Source organism: Coregonus lavaretus (assembly GCF_964263955.1).
Source record: "Coregonus lavaretus genome assembly, chromosome: 17".
Lineage (NCBI taxonomy): Eukaryota > Metazoa > Chordata > Actinopteri > Salmoniformes > Salmonidae > Coregonus > Coregonus lavaretus.
In genome coordinates, this window is record NC_140004.1 from 33,209,570 (window position 1) to 33,227,539 (window position 17,970).

General features: G+C 41.6%; 1 protein-coding gene across 2 annotated transcripts in view; it reads right to left on the bottom strand.

Moving 5' to 3' along the window:
* LOC311144673 (secreted frizzled-related protein 1-like) overlaps positions 1-17,522 on the bottom strand; it is a 29,288-nt gene extending 11,766 nt beyond the window's left edge. Inside the window, exons 1-2 of one of the 2 annotated variants that reach the window (XM_084180749.1) lie at positions 16,760-17,509; positions 11,174-11,254 (exon numbers count right to left, since the gene is read on the bottom strand). In XM_084180749.1, the coding sequence (XP_084036875.1) occupies positions 11,174-11,254; positions 16,760-17,285 (607 nt within the window). In that variant the 5' untranslated portion in view covers positions 17,286-17,509. Of the gene's footprint in view, positions 1-11,173; positions 11,255-16,759 lie in introns of both variants that reach the window. The other variant, XM_084180750.1, reaches the window with a different exon arrangement.
* Between the last annotated feature and the right edge of the window lie 448 nt (positions 17,523-17,970).

The following is a 17,970-nucleotide window of genomic DNA, read 5'->3' on the forward strand; positions in this document are numbered from 1 at the left end:
TAGGACAGACACTTCAGAACAAACTTCATTTAGATTTTCTTTGGGGGGGGGGGGACTATCTGTTCCATGTAGTGAATGTTATTCAATGCGTTTGTGTGGGCTAAAACCAGTTTTTGTTTTTATCAAGTGTACAAAACACTAAGAACACCTGCTCTTTCCATAGACTGACCAGGTGAATCTAGGTGAAAGCTATGATCCCTTATTGATGTCACCCGTTAAATCCACTTCAATCAGTGTAGAGGAAGGGGAGGAGACAGGTTAAAGAAGGATTTTTAAGCCTTGAGACAATTGAGACATGGATTGTGTGTGCCATTCAGAGGATCAATGGCAAAGACAAAATATTTAAGTGCCTTTGAAATGGGGTATGATAGTAGGTGCACTGGTTTGTGTCAAGAACTGCAACGCTGCTGGGTTTTTCACATTCACCAGTTTCCTGTGTGTATCAAGAATGGTCCACCACACAACTGTGGGAAGCATTGGAGTCAACATGGGCCAGCATCCCTGTGGAATGCTTTCGACACCTTGTAGAGTCCAATCCCCGACAAATTGAGGCTGTTCTGAGAGCAACTCAATATTAGGAAGGTGTCCTTAATGTTTTGTACACTCAGTGTATATCATAACTCTGAATAGGCCTCTACATGAACTAACACTACCAGGATTGAGGGTTCATCTATTGGCCCCCTATATTCCCATTGCCAATTAAAGTGTTAGAAAAAGAACAGTCCCAGTGGTTTTACAGGTATTAACAGTGCACATGGTAGGGATTAGGACCTTCATCAACCTCTGGTCCCTGAAAAGTCTCTGTGAGGAGGGCTTAGTGTTAAATGAAACCAAAATGGGCAGCTTTCATAATTAGCGAGTCATAAAACATACGTTTTAGGCCACCCCTGAAACCACCTTATCTGGATAAATCTAGCTTAAACTGGATCCAGCTGAACTTTCTTTGCACCTTGGTTGTTTGTGTGCATAATCTCCCTTCCAGCCAAAGTGTATAGTACAGTGACTGACCAGCTAGGATATGGCACTTGACATGTTTTAACTGTTAAGGGCAAAAGGCTCAGCCATTGATCAGTAGAATTCAACTAGAAGGTATGTTATTCTTTAATCTAATACATTCTGGGCGTGTGTTTTGGAAAACGATTCACCCCAAACTATCATCTGACATGAGAGTTATAATGATTTAACAATTTTTCTTTCAACGTTACGAGGGCGAAAATAGGAAATAATGCAAAAACACCAAGCTTCAACTCTAATTCTATATTCAACGTCATCTCTATCTGTCGGTGGTCTCAGGTTTGGACAAATACAAAACACTCAAACTCTCTCCATCAATCGGCAATGCTGTAAATTTTGTGGACATCTAGGCTGCATCCTTTGTCCCTGAACCTTGACCTGAATTCCTCTCCTGGTTTAGAAGGCAAGACAGGCTTTCAGCCAGCACAGATGGTATCATAAACCCAACAGGAGGGCAACCATGGAATAACACAGCTCTGGCCTATTCACAACCATGGAACCTGTCTGCCCCCATGACCCAATGCCTGCATCCCAAATGGCACCCTATTCCCTACATAGTGCACTACTTTTGACCAGGCAAAAGTAATGCACTATATAGGGAATAGGGTGCCATTTGGGAAGCAGCCTATGTAATCAGTCTAGAGCAGGGCCAGGGCTGCTGCACTTTTATTTACTGCATTAGCATGGGGAGGGATGGATGGTGCAATTGCCTATACAATGAGAGAGAAAGTAATCTGTCTGAAGTAGACCAGGGTGGGTTTGAATTGGAGTGTTCTGACATTGTGTAACAAAGAGCTGTGGTAATAAAAGCTTAAGTAAGTGGGAACAAAGTGTTGAGAAGGATGTACCATAAAACTATCAGCAGGGTAGATAGCACTGATAGCTCTGTTAAGAAACAGATTCATTAAATCAAAACTGGATGGTGTTCAGAGATAGATGGGAGGGGTTGAGTGGAGCTGAAGGGTGGGACAAAAAATAAGATAACTAATGTAAAGTTAAATGTATATACAGTGTATTCGGAAAGTATTCAGACACCTTCCTTTTTTCACATTTTGTTACGTTACAGCCTTATTATAAAAAGGATGAAATTCATTTTTTCCCTCATCAATCTACACACAATACCCCATAATGACAATGCGAAAACAGGTTTTTAGACATTTTAAAAAATATATATATTGTGTGTAGATTGATGAGTAAAAAAATTATTTCATCAATTAGGGGAAAATAATACAGGAAAATATATTTATAATATATATACACAGTGCATTGGGAAAGTATTCAGACCCCTTCCCTTTTTCTACATTTTGTTACGTTACAGCCTTATTCTAAAATTTATTAAATTGTCCCCCCCCATCAATTTACACACAATACCGTATAATGACAAGGCAAAAACAGGTTTTTATAATTTTTTGCAAATGTATACAAACCCCCCCCCCGGAAATATCACATTTATATGAGTATTAAGAACATTTACTATGACACTCAAAATTAAGCTTAGGTGCATCCTGTTTCCACTGATGATCCTTGAGATGTTTCTACAACTTGATTGGAGTCCACCTGTGGTAAATTCAACTGATTAGACATGATTTGGAAAGGCACACACGTCTATATAAGATCCCACAGTTGACAGTGCATGTCAGAGCAAACACCAAGCCATGAGGTCGAAGGAAATGTCCATAGAGCTCAGAGACAGGATTGTGTCGAGGCACAGATCTGGGGAAGGGTACCGAAACATTTCTGCAGCATTGAAGGTCCCCAAGAACACAGTGGCCTGCATCATTCTTAAAAATGGAAGAAGTTTGTAACCAGCAAGACTCTTCCTAGAGCTGGCCGCCCGGCCAAACTGAGCAATCAGGGGAGAAGGGCCTTTGTCAGGGAGGTGACCAAGAACCCAATGGTCACTCTGACAGAGCTCTAGAGTTCCTCTGTGGAGATGGGAGAACCTTCCAGAAGGACAACCATCTCTGCAGCACTCCACCAATCAGGCCTTTATAGTAGAGTGGTCAGACGGAAGCCACTCCTCAGTAAAAGGCACATGACAGCCCGCTTGGAGTTTGCCAAAAGGTACCTAAAGGACTCTGAGACCATGAGAAACAAGATTCTTTGGTCTGATGAAACCAAGATTGAACTCTGGAGGAAACCTGGCACCATCCCTACGGTGAAGCATGGTTGTGGCAGCATCATGCGGCAGGGACTGGGAGACTAGTCAGGATCGAGGGAAAGATGAACGGAGCAAAGTACAGAGAGATCCTTGATGAAAACCTGCTCCAGAGCGCTCAGGACCTCAGACTGGGGCGAAGGTTCACCTTCCAACAGGACAACAACCATAAGCACACAGCCAAGACAGCGCAGGAGTGGCTTCGGGACAAGTCTCTGAATGTCCTTGAGTGGCCCAGCCAGAGCCCGGACTTGAACCCAATGGAACATCTCTGGAGAGACTTGAAAATAGCTGTGCAGCGACACTCCCCATCCAACCTGACAGAGCTTGAGAGGATCTGCAGAGAAGAATGTGAGAAACTCCCCAAATACAGTGGGGGAAAAAAGTATTTAGTCAGCCACCAATTGTGCAAGTTCTCCCACTTAAAAAGATGAGAGAGGCCTTTAATTTTCATCATAGGTACACGTCAACTATGACAGACAAAATGAGGAAAAAAAATCCAGAAAATCACATTGTAGGATTTTAAAAGAATTTATTTGCAAATTATGGTGGAAAATAAGTATTTGGTCAATAACAAAAGTTTCTCAATACTTTGTTATATACCTTTGTTGGCAATGACACAGGTCAAACGTTTTCTGTAAGTCTTCACAAGGTTTTCACACACTGTTGCTGTTATTTTGGCCCTTTCCTCCATGCAGATCTCCTCTAGAGCAGTGATGTTTTGGGGCTGTCGCTGGGCAACACGGACTTTCAACTCCCTCCAAAGATTTTCTATGGGGTTGAGATCTGGAGACTGGCTAGCCCACTCCAGGACCTTGAAATGCTTCTTACGAAGCCACTCCTTCGTTGCACGGGCGGTGTGTTTGGGATCATTGTCATGCTGAAAGACCCAGCCACGTTTCATCTTCAATGCCCTTGCTGATGGAAGGAGGTTTTCACTCAAAATCTCACAATACATGGCCCCATTCATTCTTTCCTTTACACGGATCAGTCGTCCTGGTCCCTTTGCAGAAAAACAGCCCCAAAGCATGATGTTTCCACCCCCATGCTTCACAGTAGGTATGGTGTTCTTTGGATGCAACTCAGCATTCTTTGTCCTCCAAACACGACGAGTTGAGTTTTTACCAAAAAGTTCTATTTTGGTTTCATCTGACCATATGACATTCTCCCAATCCTTTTTTGGATCATCCAAATGCACTCTAGCAAACTTCAGATGGGCCTGGACATGTACTGGCTTAAGCAGGGGGACACGTCTGGCACTGCAGGATTTGAGTCCCTGGCGGCGTAGTGTGTTACTGATGGTAGGCTTTGTTACTTTGGTCCCAGCTCTCTGCAGGTCATTCACTAGGTCCCCCCGTGTGGTTCTGGGATTTTTGCTCACCGTTCTTGTGATCATTTTGACCCCACGGGGTGAGATCTTGCGTGGAGCCCCAGATCGAGGGAGATTATCAGTGGTCTTCCATTTCCTAATAATTGCTCCCACAGTTGATTTCTTCAAACCAAGCTGCTTACCTATTGCAGATTCAGTCTTCCCAGCCTGGTGCAGGTCTACAATTTTGTTTCTGGTGTCCTTTGACAGCTCTTTGGTCTTGGCCATAGTGGAGTTTGGAGTGTGACTGTTTGAGGTTGTGGACAGGTGTCTTTTATACTGATAACAAGTTCAAACAGGTGCCATTAATACAGGTAACGAGTGGAGGACAGAGGAGCCTCTTAAAGAAGAAGTTACAGGTCTGTGAGAGCCAGAAATCTTGCTTGTTTGTAGGTGACCAAATACTTATTTTTCCCACTGTACAGGTGTGCCAAGCTTGTAGCGTCATACACAAGAAGACTCGAGGCTGTAATCGCTGCCAAAGGTGCTTCAACAAAGTACTGAGTAAAGAGTCAGAATACTTCTGTAAATGTGATATCCGTTTTTTATTTTTTATAAGTTTGCAAAATATTCTAAAAACCTGTTTTTGCTTTGTCATTATGTGTTATTGTGTGTAGATTGATGAAGAAAAAAACAATTTAATAAATTTTAGAATAAGGCTGGAAAAAGTCAAGGGGTCTGAATACCTCCCGAATGCACTGTAAAATCAAATAAAAAGAAACAGATTAATCAGGATCTCCGAGGGACCAGGGACTGGGAAGGTTTTAACTAGCTAGAGTGTTATCTTCCTCATGGTTGATCATGGTCACCAACACGTAACGTTGGTTAACTGAACTGTGGATTCTGTTGTTTGTCTTTGCATCTTCATTCTTCAATTGGAGCTGAAAATGCAGTTCAGTTGCTCAAACAAACTGCGGTCACTACTCAGGTCTCTGCTAAATGGCATCTATTATAGTACATACACTATGGTCACACAGACCTTCAAGAACCATCCACTTCTACTTTAAAAAAAATACTAATTATATTCCTCCATGACTTTTTTAAACACATTTATTCTTCCTCTGCCAGATTGTCCTGTATCCAACCACAAAGCATAAAACAACTCTTGCCTCTTGTCTCAAAATATTCCAACTTCATCAAGATAAACTCGCCTGAGAATGTCAAAATGTGATTGTGAGATTGGAAGGAGGCAATTATTCATGACTTCAAACAATGGCACACAATATTAATAAGCCTCTCTTTCACACTTAACTTTCATGTTAAATGAGAACAGACCTTTCGCAATGAGATGTTTCCAGGAACTGAGTGTTTCAGTGAGCAAAAATGCTCATTCTGTGCCAGCGGAGGCATATTTCTGACATGATTAGTCCACGCAGATAAATAAAACGGACTTCGATGTAAGTCACAGATTCCTCCAGCTTGCTGCCCTGACTGAGGTAACCTATCAACTACAGTCTGAAGTTAGGCCTGGTATAGGTACATTTTGACTAAGGTTATGCTGTTGTCTCTACAGTTATACTGTACATGTAAATATAAGGGCATATACAAGTACCCTTTATGTGAATAGTAGTGATAAAAAGTGATACATTCAGCATCCAGCACTATATTTAATAGTGAAAGTATAGAGTAGTGCACTTAACTTATTAATCTACGTCTATTATAAGCTATCCCTCCCTCTGACCCATTTTGGTCTGACTAAAAGTGCCTTGATGAAAGCGTAATAATAGATTAGCTCACAAGTCACAACTGACATGACCAGATGCTTCATTGAGGTCAAAACAGATCAAATCATGTCATAATTGCTTCCACATTTTACTCACATCTCTTGCCTCTGACAAAATGAATGACAGATCTTTCACGCCATATACAGTGGGGGAAAAAAGTATTTAGTCAGCCACCAATTGTGCAAGTTCTCCCACTTAAAAAGACGAGAGAGGCCTGTAATTTTCATCATAGGTAAACGTCAACTATGACAGACAAAATGAGAGAAAAACCCCCAGAAAATCACATTGTAGGATTTTAAAAGAATTTATTTGCAAATTATGGTGGAAAATAAGTATTTGGTCAATAACAAAAGTTTCTCAATACTTTGTTATATACCCTTTGTTGGCAATGACACAGGTTAAACGTTTTCTGTAAGTCTTCACAAGGTTTTCACACACTGTTGCTGGTATTTTGGCCCATTCCTCCATGCAGATCTCCTCTAGAGCAGTGATGTTTTGTGGCTGTCGCTGGGCAACACGGACTTTCAACTCCCTCCAAAGATTTTCTATGGGGTTGAGATCTGGAGACTGGCTAGGCCACTCCAGGACCTTGAAATGCTTCTTACGAAGCCACTCCTTCGTTGCCCGGGCGGTGTGTTTGGGATCATTGTCATGCTGAAAGACCCAGCCACGTTTCATCTTCAATGTCCTTGCTGATGGAAGGAGGTTTTCACTCAAAATCTCACGATACATGGCCCCATTCATTCTTTCCTTTACACGGATCAGTCGTCCTAGTCCCTTTGCAGAAAACTGCCCCAAAGCATGATGTGTCCACCCCCATGCTTCACAGTAGTTGAGTTTTCACCAAAAAGTTCTATTTTGGTTTCATCTGACCATATGACATTCTCCCAATCCTCTTCTGGATCATCCAAATGCACTCTAGCAAACTTCAGACGGGCCTGGACATGTACTGGCTTAAGCAGGGGGACACGTCTGGCACTGCAGGATTTGAGTCCCTGGCGGCGTAGTGTGTTACTGATGGTAGGCTTTGTTACTTTGGTCCCAGCTCTCTGCAGGTCATTCACTAGGTCCCCCCGTGTGGTTCTGGGATTTTTGCTCACCGTTCTTGTGATCATTTTGACCCCACGGGGTGAGATCTTGCGTGGAGCCCCAGATCGAGGGAGATTATCAGTGGTCTTGTATGTCTTCCATTTCCTAATAATTGCTCCCACAGTTGATTTCTTCAAACCAAGCTGCTTACCTATTGCAGATTCAGTCTTCCCAGCCTGGTGCAGGTCTACAATTTTGTTTCTGGTGTCCTTTGACAGCTCTTTGGTCTTGGCCATAGTGGAGTTTGGAGTGTGACTGTTTGAGGTTGTGGACAGGTGTATTTTATACTGATAAGTTCAAACAGGTGCCATTAATACAGGTAACGAGTGGAGGACAGAGGAGCCTCTTAAAGAAGAAGTTACAGGTCTGTGAGAGCCAGAAATCTTGCTTGTTTGTAGGTGACCAAATACTTATTTTCCACCATAATTTAAAAAAATAAAATCATTAAAAATCCTACAATGTGATTTTCTGGAATTTTTTTCTCTCAATTTGTCTGTCATAGTTGACGTGTACCTATGATGAAAATTACAGGCCTCTCTCATCTTTTTAAGTGGGAGAACTTGCACAATTGGTGGCTGACTAAATACTTTTTTCCCCCACTGTAATAGTTTTTTTCGAGTCAAGCCCCAGTTTTAGGGCAAAATAAGGGCGGCTCATGCCAGTTCAGAGGAATATCACGTCAGACAAATTAAAATAATAAAATCTGCACAATGTTAACGCTTAAAAAAAAACATGACCTCGTTTTTGTCCCTCCAGAAGTGTAATTAAGCTAAAAGCATAGGTTACTGCTTCAGTTATTGATTAACCTGTGGCAGCCATCTTAGAAGCCTGCATTCTCATTTCTTTAGTCAATTAGAACATCTCTAGGGAGCATAAACATTGCTTGTTTACATGTTGCCCAACCGGTAGAGCAAAGCAAAACAAAGCAAAGCAAACTAACCACAATAGCCCATGGCATTGCCACACTGTAAGCAGCGCCTGCCTATGTCCCAAATGGCACCCTATTCCCTACATAACAGAGCCCTTTGGGCCATGATCAAAAGTAGTGCACTTTATAGGGAATAGGGAGCCATTTGGGACATGAGCCCTGTTTTTTCTCATGGGAGTTGGGACTCTCCCTTTGTGGGCCACTCCTGCTGTGATTGGGTCTAATGGTTGCAATAACAGTCTCATTTAACCGCCATTGTCAGCGGCCATGCTCAGCCTGCCTGGATAAGCTCAGACATCAAGCGTTAAAGAGATTATGACAAGGAATCAAAATAACATCTGTCTTAATCATAGATGAAATAGACCAATAATGTGCTACTCTTGCTTGGCAAACCAGGGATGGTTTCTGAGGACAGAAAAGTGAGGCCCATCATTACAGTGTAACAATGGGACACTTAATTTAAAATACATAACTTTGTGTATTAGCTTTCCCTGAGAACCACTCTGAAAGAAAACGTGTTTTTAATGCACAAAGTCTGTCTTCCCAAGGTCTGCTGCTTGGAATTGATTTGGAAACCACCAAAAACTTGGGAGGCGAGCTTCAAGCAATAAAAAATAAGGCACAGCATCCTGTAAACTTATGCACATTCTCACTGCATACAATCACTGTCTCAAGGTGGGTTGAATTTACAGTGTCCCTGCATGCAAGAAACTATCAATGCATTTTAATTGCATAGAAAAACAAAACATTCCAACAGCTGTTGCTACTCTGCATTGACGCCCTGTGGATAGGATGGCATAAAGACATGCCCATACATGTGACATCAGACAGTCTGTGATATGGACCAATAGGAATTAAGCTTTAAAGTACAACCCTCCTGACACCTCCAGAAGGCCAGACAGCAAAACAAACATCCCGATTTACAGCTTTAAATACCTGCTAAATGAAGACTTTAGGGCCCCAATTCATTAGTTACAGAATATTAGCCTTTAAAAGGGTAATACAAACTGTGACATGGATTCACAGAGGTTAAAAACTCCCCAGCTCTGTTTTTCTTTCCAGTTGATATGTAAAGCTGTGAGAATTAAGCATAATTTGTATGGGCAAGAAAACAAGGTCAACTCTACTTTCTCAAGAGAATCTTTCTCAAGATCGTTCACATCAGTTTACTTGGTGGTCAGTTGGCGTGTCAATCCGTTACGTCTGAAGGAATGATCCCCAGAAGTTTACAAATTGTCAATCTTTTCAATTTCATATTCTCAGACAGAACAATTACCCTGAGCATTGTCAGAGAGTAGCCTCTGTGAAATGTTGGACAAAGCCACATCAATTCTCTGATAATGAAAGTTGGTTTAAAATAATAATGTCCCATCCATCCAACAAGCATGAAATTGTGCAAATCTTCTGGAAAACGAAACCCTTCTTTGCTGAAAATATGCTTGGACCTTTGACACGTAAAGCATGTTTATGGTCATACATCACTATGCTATAGGGCAGTAGAAGAAAGTAAGTTGGTTCTTTCTTCACCTTGTAAATCTACAGTCAGCTGGAACTAAATCCATGAGCCTCTATGAGATTTATTGTCAAACTGATCCCTTTTTCATTTTTTCATTTCATTTTAGTCATTTAGCAGACGCTCTTATCCAGAGCGACTTACAGTTAGTGAGTGCATACATTATTTGTTTATTTTTTATTTTTTTTCATACTGCCCCCCCGTGGGAATCGAACCCACAACCCTGGCGTTGCAAACGCCATGCTCTACCAACTGAGCTACATCCCTGCCGGCCATTCCCTCCCCTACCCTGGACGATGCTGGGCCAATTGTGCGCCGCCCCATGGGTCTCCCGGTCGCGGCCGGCTACGACAGAGCCTGGATTCGAACCAGGATCTCTAGTGGCACAGCTAGCACTGCGATGCAGTGACTTAGACCTCTCTTTGGGTCTCTTTTCTGTTTGTCTTACTGTTTATCTACATTAACTTGCTTTTCTTTTCAGAGTCCTTTTGTTTCCAATAGACTGATTAACCCCACTAAAGACCTCCCTTTTAATATCATACAAAGAGATGACTGTGCAGTGCAATGGGCCATCATCTATAGCTGGGATAAAGCACCAAGCTCATTACTGTAACCAGAATGGCAAGAGTCGGGAATGCATGTAAGTAAGAAAACCTAATTTATTTACACCTTTATTTAACTAGGCAAGTCAGTTAAGATCAAATTCGTGGTCCTCTGTAGCTCAACTGGTAGAGCACGGCGCTTGTAACGCCAAGGTAGTGGGTTCGATCCCCGGGACCACCCATACACAAAAATGTATGCACGCATGACTGTAAGTCGCTTTGGATAAAAGCGTCTGCTAAATGGCATATTATTATTATTATTATTATTATTATTTACAATGACGGCCTACACCGGCCAAACCCGGACGACGCTGGGCCAATTGTGCGCTGCCCTATGGGACTCCCAATCACGGCCGGTTGGGATACAGCCTGGAATCGAACCAGGGAGTCTGTAGTGACACCTCAAGCACTGAGATGCAGTGCCTTAGACCGCTGCGCCACTCGGGAGCCCTAATGGCAAGAGTGTCACTTTAACTTCTCTAAGCTTGTTTATGTAAATATCTTACTATGTACTTTGTAGACCTAAGGTGGTTGGGAGGAAGGGATCATTAGGTGGTCTGTCTGGGGCATATATTCCAGTGCTGTAAGGATAAACATACTGCTGTAGCTTACTGTATGTGGTTCCACGTGTATAGGCTACTATCCTGTGGTGTTGGCAAACATGATCCACAGGTATGGTAGCCCATAGGAAAACATGTCTTGACAAAACGTGTGTGCGTGTGTGTATGTGTGTCTTCGGTATGTAAATGGTAGTGTTAGGGTTAGGAGATGCTTACCAAACTCGCTGGCACACATGTGCTCTAGAATTATGTCTGTTTTCATTTCGTTGTCACATGGAGGACATATGGGGGAATAACCTGTGAAAGGGAGGGAGGAGAGACAGTCTATTTAGAGGGTAAGAGATGTAGCACTGACACAATAATCCACCAGGTAACATAGCTCTGAAAAAATTGAACAAGAGTGAAAGGATAAGCAGGAAATCTGGTATCCTCCAACCAGGATTTCTATCATATCTAGGAATTTGGGAAAGTTACCTGGATTTTGCAATCCTAAACAAGTAGATGTATTTTTCTCTCCCTGAAATCACCATTCAAACAGCTGTCAGGCAATACAACTGAACCTCCAACAGACCCTAGCATTGTTCACACCTCTACTTACTTCAACATTAGCTCATTTCCCATGGTATTAACACTGTTTTACCAACTATCTATCTGCCTGTGCTTCACATCACTCTTGCAGACAAAATCTTATGTAAACACCTATGTGAAGATGACAGCCGACATTTTGGTCAGAGATGCTGAGTACACTCGGTCGTCAGTTGCTTTGGTGTGTTTCGTTTTTTTAAAGTATCTATTCGAACTTGGGTGAAGCTTGTTCTCGTTTGACAGTAAAACCCTTATTGATCAAACGGTCAATGATCTGACTGACCGGACCTCAGTTTGGAATGTCCTGGGCCTTTATAGCAGGCTATAATTATGGCCTCCAGTAAACAAAGTTTCTTGTTATCTGCTAGATTTACAAAATGACAGTGGATATCAGCAGTCAAACACTATAGTCGAACTAAGCATCATTCCACTGTAAATGGGGTGATTGGTTTTGATCTCTTTGGGTCTCTGGGCTAACTTGAGACAATCACAATCAATCTGTCCTGCAGGCATGCTGTCTTTGCTGTACGTTTATCTGAATGCACACACTCACACACACTAGGGCCGTCACAATTACCATATAACCGTGTAACTGACGGTTATGGATGAAGACCGCCGTCATGAAAATAAATTAACCGGCATCAATCCTTTTTTTCTTTTTTTGGAACAACAGCTGACTGAAGACTGGTATTGTGATTTGCAATGATTTACATGGTAATGTGGAATGTTCATTCAAATTATGTTAACTGATGTGGCTCATGCAATGGAATGTATTTTTTGTAATGTCAGTTGAGTTTAATCAACAAATCACAGCACATACTGTATTCATGGGTACACTTCCTGCTTTTACTTCCTGCTTTGCTCCTATGGGTACACTCGCAATGGCCGCCAGTCCACCCATTATGCCATCACTGACTTGAATGTGGACGCCCCTTTATATTAATTATATTTCTATGGCAGCACATGCAGGGGAGAGGAGAAAATGTACGTGTGCTATTCTAACGGTTATTACGGAGACTGCGGTCATTTGGCTGGCCAATTACCATCATCCAAAATTCCATGACTGTCACAGCTCTAACGCACATGCACGCACACATGCAGATACACACACATACACATTCACTGCTACTTGAGACTTTTAAGGAAGATTAGGCCTTATTAATCACTGTCAGAACAGATTCCCAAACTATGCACTGACTGTGCAGACGGAGAGATGACTGACTGAAGCTGGAAACTCTTCCACTCAGAGTTCCATATTTATTTTCAATTACAGGAGCCAAGTTCCATTTGAACATTTTTGAATGTTTTGAAATTATGATTTAAAACAATGAAGGCTCTTTAAATAACTTTATCAAAATACATGACCCACTGGGCAAAAACTGGTTGAATCAATGTTGTTTCCACATCATTTCAACCCAAAATATAAATGTTGAATAAACATGGAAAACTAATTGGATTTGCAAAAAGTTGTCAACGTAAGGGCTTGCGTTCCAAATGGCACCTTATTCCCTATGTAGTGCACTACTTTTGACTAGAGCCCTATGGGCCCTATGGACCCTGGTCAAAAGTAGTGCACTCTATAGGGAATACGGTGCCATTTGTGGCACACCTTGTTGATCTCTGTGTGGTCCCAAAGCTCCAAGAGGAGACTTTTCTCAGGCTGCTGGGCTCCTGCCCAAACAGCACCATGTTGACTCCACACACACCACCATGCTGCCCCCCCCCTCGACCCAACACGTCCCAGTTACAGAGGGACTACCTCAGATATACAGTAAGTGCCATGTAACTGCAGCACCATGGAGTGAGAAAGACCTCTTCATCGGTGCTGGACTGTTAAGTCACCAGTCACCATATCAATTTGCTGTAAGACAGAGTCATTTATGTTCAGAAAGGAGCAAAATGTTTTAACACTAAGCTAACACTGTTGTGCAGGACACGTTATACAATGTAGATCAAAACGTAAGGAGGTTGATGATGGAAAGTCCCTTTTAATTTATGAGCAAATCTGGATGAGGTGGTTGTACTTCCTCTTCTCTGGGACCTGTCTAGTTAAAGAGCAGAGCAGCCTTTCCAACTTGCTCCAAGATACATTCTACTAGTTCCTGCAAAGGGACACTGGCATGGCGATAACATACTACAACCCATGGCAAGAACAAGAATTTTAGACAAAACTTTGATTGTGAAAGGCCTTCTGCACCATTGATTTCTGTTGAATTTTTTATTTTTTTGTTTGTTTACAAAACATGTCTAAATCATTGTTACCACCAAGCTGTTGGTAGTTCAAGTCCTTTTGACCATAACTCAGTCCAAAAACTGAGTCTGCATCCCAAATAGCACCCTTTTCCCTTTATAGTGTACTACTTTTGATCAGAGCCCTAGACAGACAGGCAGCAAGGGCCTGAGGTCTTTTGGAGTTCACTGTAGTCTTGAAACACAGTTTATTACATCAGTAGAATTGACATGGCCTGGGTATTTTTTTTTAATCTCTCATCGTTGTCCCTCTGGTATTCACTCTTACATATACCACTGTATCTGCTATTCAAATTAAGCTATAGTGCAATTCCAACGTTAACCTCTACGGGATCGGTGTCCCTATACTGGATGGTTGAGCTAACATGAGCTAATGTGATTAGCATGACTGTTGTAAGTAACAGCAAACTTTCCAGGACATAGACATGTCTTATATGGACAGAAAGCTTACATTCGTGTTAGTCTAACTGCACTGTCCAATTTACAGTAGCTATTACAGTGAAAAAAATACCATGCTATTGTTTGAGGAGAGTGCACAACAACAAAAATCTTATCACGGCAACTGGTATGATACATTCACCTCTGAAGGTAAATAATGTACTTACATTGAGTAATCTTGCTCTGATTTGTCATCCTAAGGGTCCCAGAGATAAAATGTAGCATGGTTTTGTTTGATAAAATCAATTTTTATATTCAAATGAAGGAACTGGGTTCTACAGTTTGAACCCCTGCTGTCTCTGGCTCCACACCCACCCCGCCCGGCCATCTAGATGTTTGAAAGTTAGTGTATAAGCTAATGATCTATCATGTATGACATTCCTGGGAGTGTGTAAACTTACATTACCAGACTTGATACAAAATAGTCCAGTATTGCAATGCTTCACTGGATCAATCTGAAACTTTGCACACACACTGCTGCCATCTAGTGGCCAGAATCTAAATTGCGTCTAAACTGCAATATTATATTGTGGCCTTGCGTTTCAAAGATGATGGAACAAAATAATAAATAGAAAATGCATGTTTTTTTGTTTGTATTATCTTTTACCAGATCTAATGTGTTATATATGCCTACATTAATTTAACATTTTCACAACCTTCAAAGTGTTTCCTTTCAAATGGCATCAATAATATGCATATCCTTGCTTCAGGTTCTGAGCTACAGGCAGTTAGATTTGGGTGTCATTTTAGGCGAAAATTGAAAAAAAGGGTCCGATCCTTAAGAGGTTTTAACAAAGTGATGCTGAGACTCAGATTCTTCACTTTAAAATGTGTGTCAAACAAAAACCAATGACTGCAAAGTTAAACAATCCATACAACTCTATGCACAAGGACTACTTTAATAATTTCCACTGAATATTTAACAAAAACACATTTACTTGAAGAACAGTGCAGATTCTTGGTAACAGAATGACGGCACAAACAGCACAAACCGTCATTCTGTTACCAAGCTTTGCATCTGCACTGTTCTTCACCAGAAGCGGGCGGGCAGAGCAAGCAGAGCGAGGCGGTTGGAAAGGTCGGGACAGGCAGAGCAGTGACTTTATGCTAGAAGGATAGTCCATATCTCCAATCATCTTTGATTATAGCAATGTTGTGTTTCCATAAATGGATCAATTGGTCTAATTTAGCATGTATGGTAAAGCCGCAACCCTTAGATACCTCTTCAAATTCGAATGAGCAAAGAAAAAAGTTAATAATGACATACTGTTTATTGTTTTGTGTGACTACTGTGCAAAAATAGAGACAAGTTCTAATTGAGCGAGACGTCAAAGCGGACAACCCGCCCGCCGGCCTGCCCGGCTTCGGTTGGGTCATTATAATTCAAAACAGTGCATTCTAGAATAAATGACACACTCCCCTTTGGTGAGTTTAGGCCATAAATTAGTTTTTGTAAAATGTTCTGTGGAAATTGTTAAAAGTAGTCCCTAGGTTTGTTTAACTTTGCAATCATTGTTTTTTGTTTAACATACATTATAAAGTGAAACATTGAAGTCTCAGCATCACTCTATTACAGTGGAATTGCCCTGTGCGACTTTTGGGGGGTTCTAAATGAAGAGGTCAGTTGTTGAGAGCTCAATATAAAATGGTCATTAATAAATCTATTAGTTCTGTGGCTGGACTGGCTCACAGTATTCAACAAACACCTTGAAATAAATTGCTACCATCTGTTAAAGGACTATTACAATATTACAATATCACTTCTTTGTCAATAGCGAGCAACTTAACATTTGCTCGAAAGAGAGGTTCTCTCTTGGTAAAGACAGAGAAGCCTAGTTATTGCTCTGAACTAACGCTCTTATATTCTTTGAGATAATCTGATCTAGAAATAATCTAAGCAGTCATGGGGAAAATGACCCCAAAAGGTTGCAAATGAGCATGAGGTTTGAGATCAACAAACAGACTTTAACCCCTGAAACAACATTCTGCTGCCTGTAGAACTGCATGGGTGTTGATTCTCACACTATATCAAAGCAGTGACTGAGTGTTATCTCAGTCAAGTACCGCAGCTCTGTATAGCCTGCCCTATAGCATAATGTGTTGAGCCTGCACTATCGCATAATATGTTGGTGTTCACAATAGTTTTTGTATTCCACAATTATTCCAGATGATCATGTTTTATCCACAAAATGCATTAAAATGTTTATCAAATAGAAAATAAATCATAATAAAAACTGCTTCCAAGTGAAGAATGTAATGTCAATTGAACAATACAGCTTACAAACTCCTAGCCAACGCCTCAGTTATTTAAGCATTATGTCAAGCAATAGCTCAGTTTCAGTTCTGGTACCAGGCTGAGAGATCTTATAAATCACATATATATATATATATATATATATATATATATATATATATATATATATATATATATATATATATATATATATATATATATATATATGACAGGCATGATGCCTGCTGGTAGGTAGGTAGGTAGGTAGCTAGGTATGTAGGTAGGTATAGCCTTACCTGTGGGCATGGTAGCTTCAGTGGCGTTGGGTGCAGTCATGGCAATGCACACGTCATCCTGGGGAAACTTGTCACAGGTGAGCATCTCAGGCCAGGGGAAGCCGAAGGACTCCATGATAGGGGTGCAGCCGTCCCGTACAGCCTCACACAGCCAGCGGCAGGGGTATATGGGACGCTCCAGGCACACTGGGGCAAACAGGGAGCAGAGGAACACCTGGGTACCCGGGTGGCAGCTCTTATGTACCAGGGGCACCCAGCTGCCCGCCTGCTGCTTCACCTCAGCCATAGTCTCATGCTCCAGTAGGTTAGGCAGCAGCATCTGGTTGTAGCCCACATTGTGGCACAGCCTCAGGTCCTCTGGGATATCCACACACTGAGGAGGCTTGCCATAGCTGCGGCCACCATTGTACAAGTCCGATTTCCAGCTCAGGTATTCATATTCAGAGGCTCTGCTCATAGATACCACTGCCATGGTCAAAGCCAGACGGATGATTCTCCAACGGCACAAAGGTTCAATGGACCTCATTGTTCACAACAGAGGAGAGTCTACAGGATAAAAGTAAAATGCAGCTCACAATGGAGCTTTCAGTATAGAATAGAACAGACCTGCTACAAGAGAAAAAGAAAATGGAGAAAAGCTCCAAGAGTCCAGTGGATAAATGTTCTCTGAATAGAAAGTTTCAGGTTTCAGTATAACTCCACTCCTGCCTCCTCTTGTTGCACCCCCGCTGTTCTGTTCCGTTCTGCTGCGACTGACTCAAACAACCGCCTGTAAAGATAACTGCCTGGAGTATAGCAGCTTGGAAACAAGAGGAAATTGTGAAGTGTGCTTCGGCCAATCCGAAAGAGTCTGCGCCTTTTGGCACTCACATGTCAATCAAATTGCTCAATTACCCACTGCGTAAAACACGGCTCAACTTTCCCTACCCCCTTCATTAGCCTTTCTCTTCCTTTGTCAAAACAAACACCTTGCCTTGAAACCAAACTGAAAAATAATTTAATGGTTGGTCAAACGGACGCGCGCAATCAATTGACAGCCATTACGCACAGTAGCCTACATTTTTTAATGATTTTGAAAAGTTATTTGGAGAATTATATTTGACAACAAACAGTAATTAGTTACAACGTCAATATGCAGACATACAGTATGCTGAAGAAATATAAGGAACTAGGTGAAAAACTTTCAAACGTTTTAAGTAAAAGTTTGAACT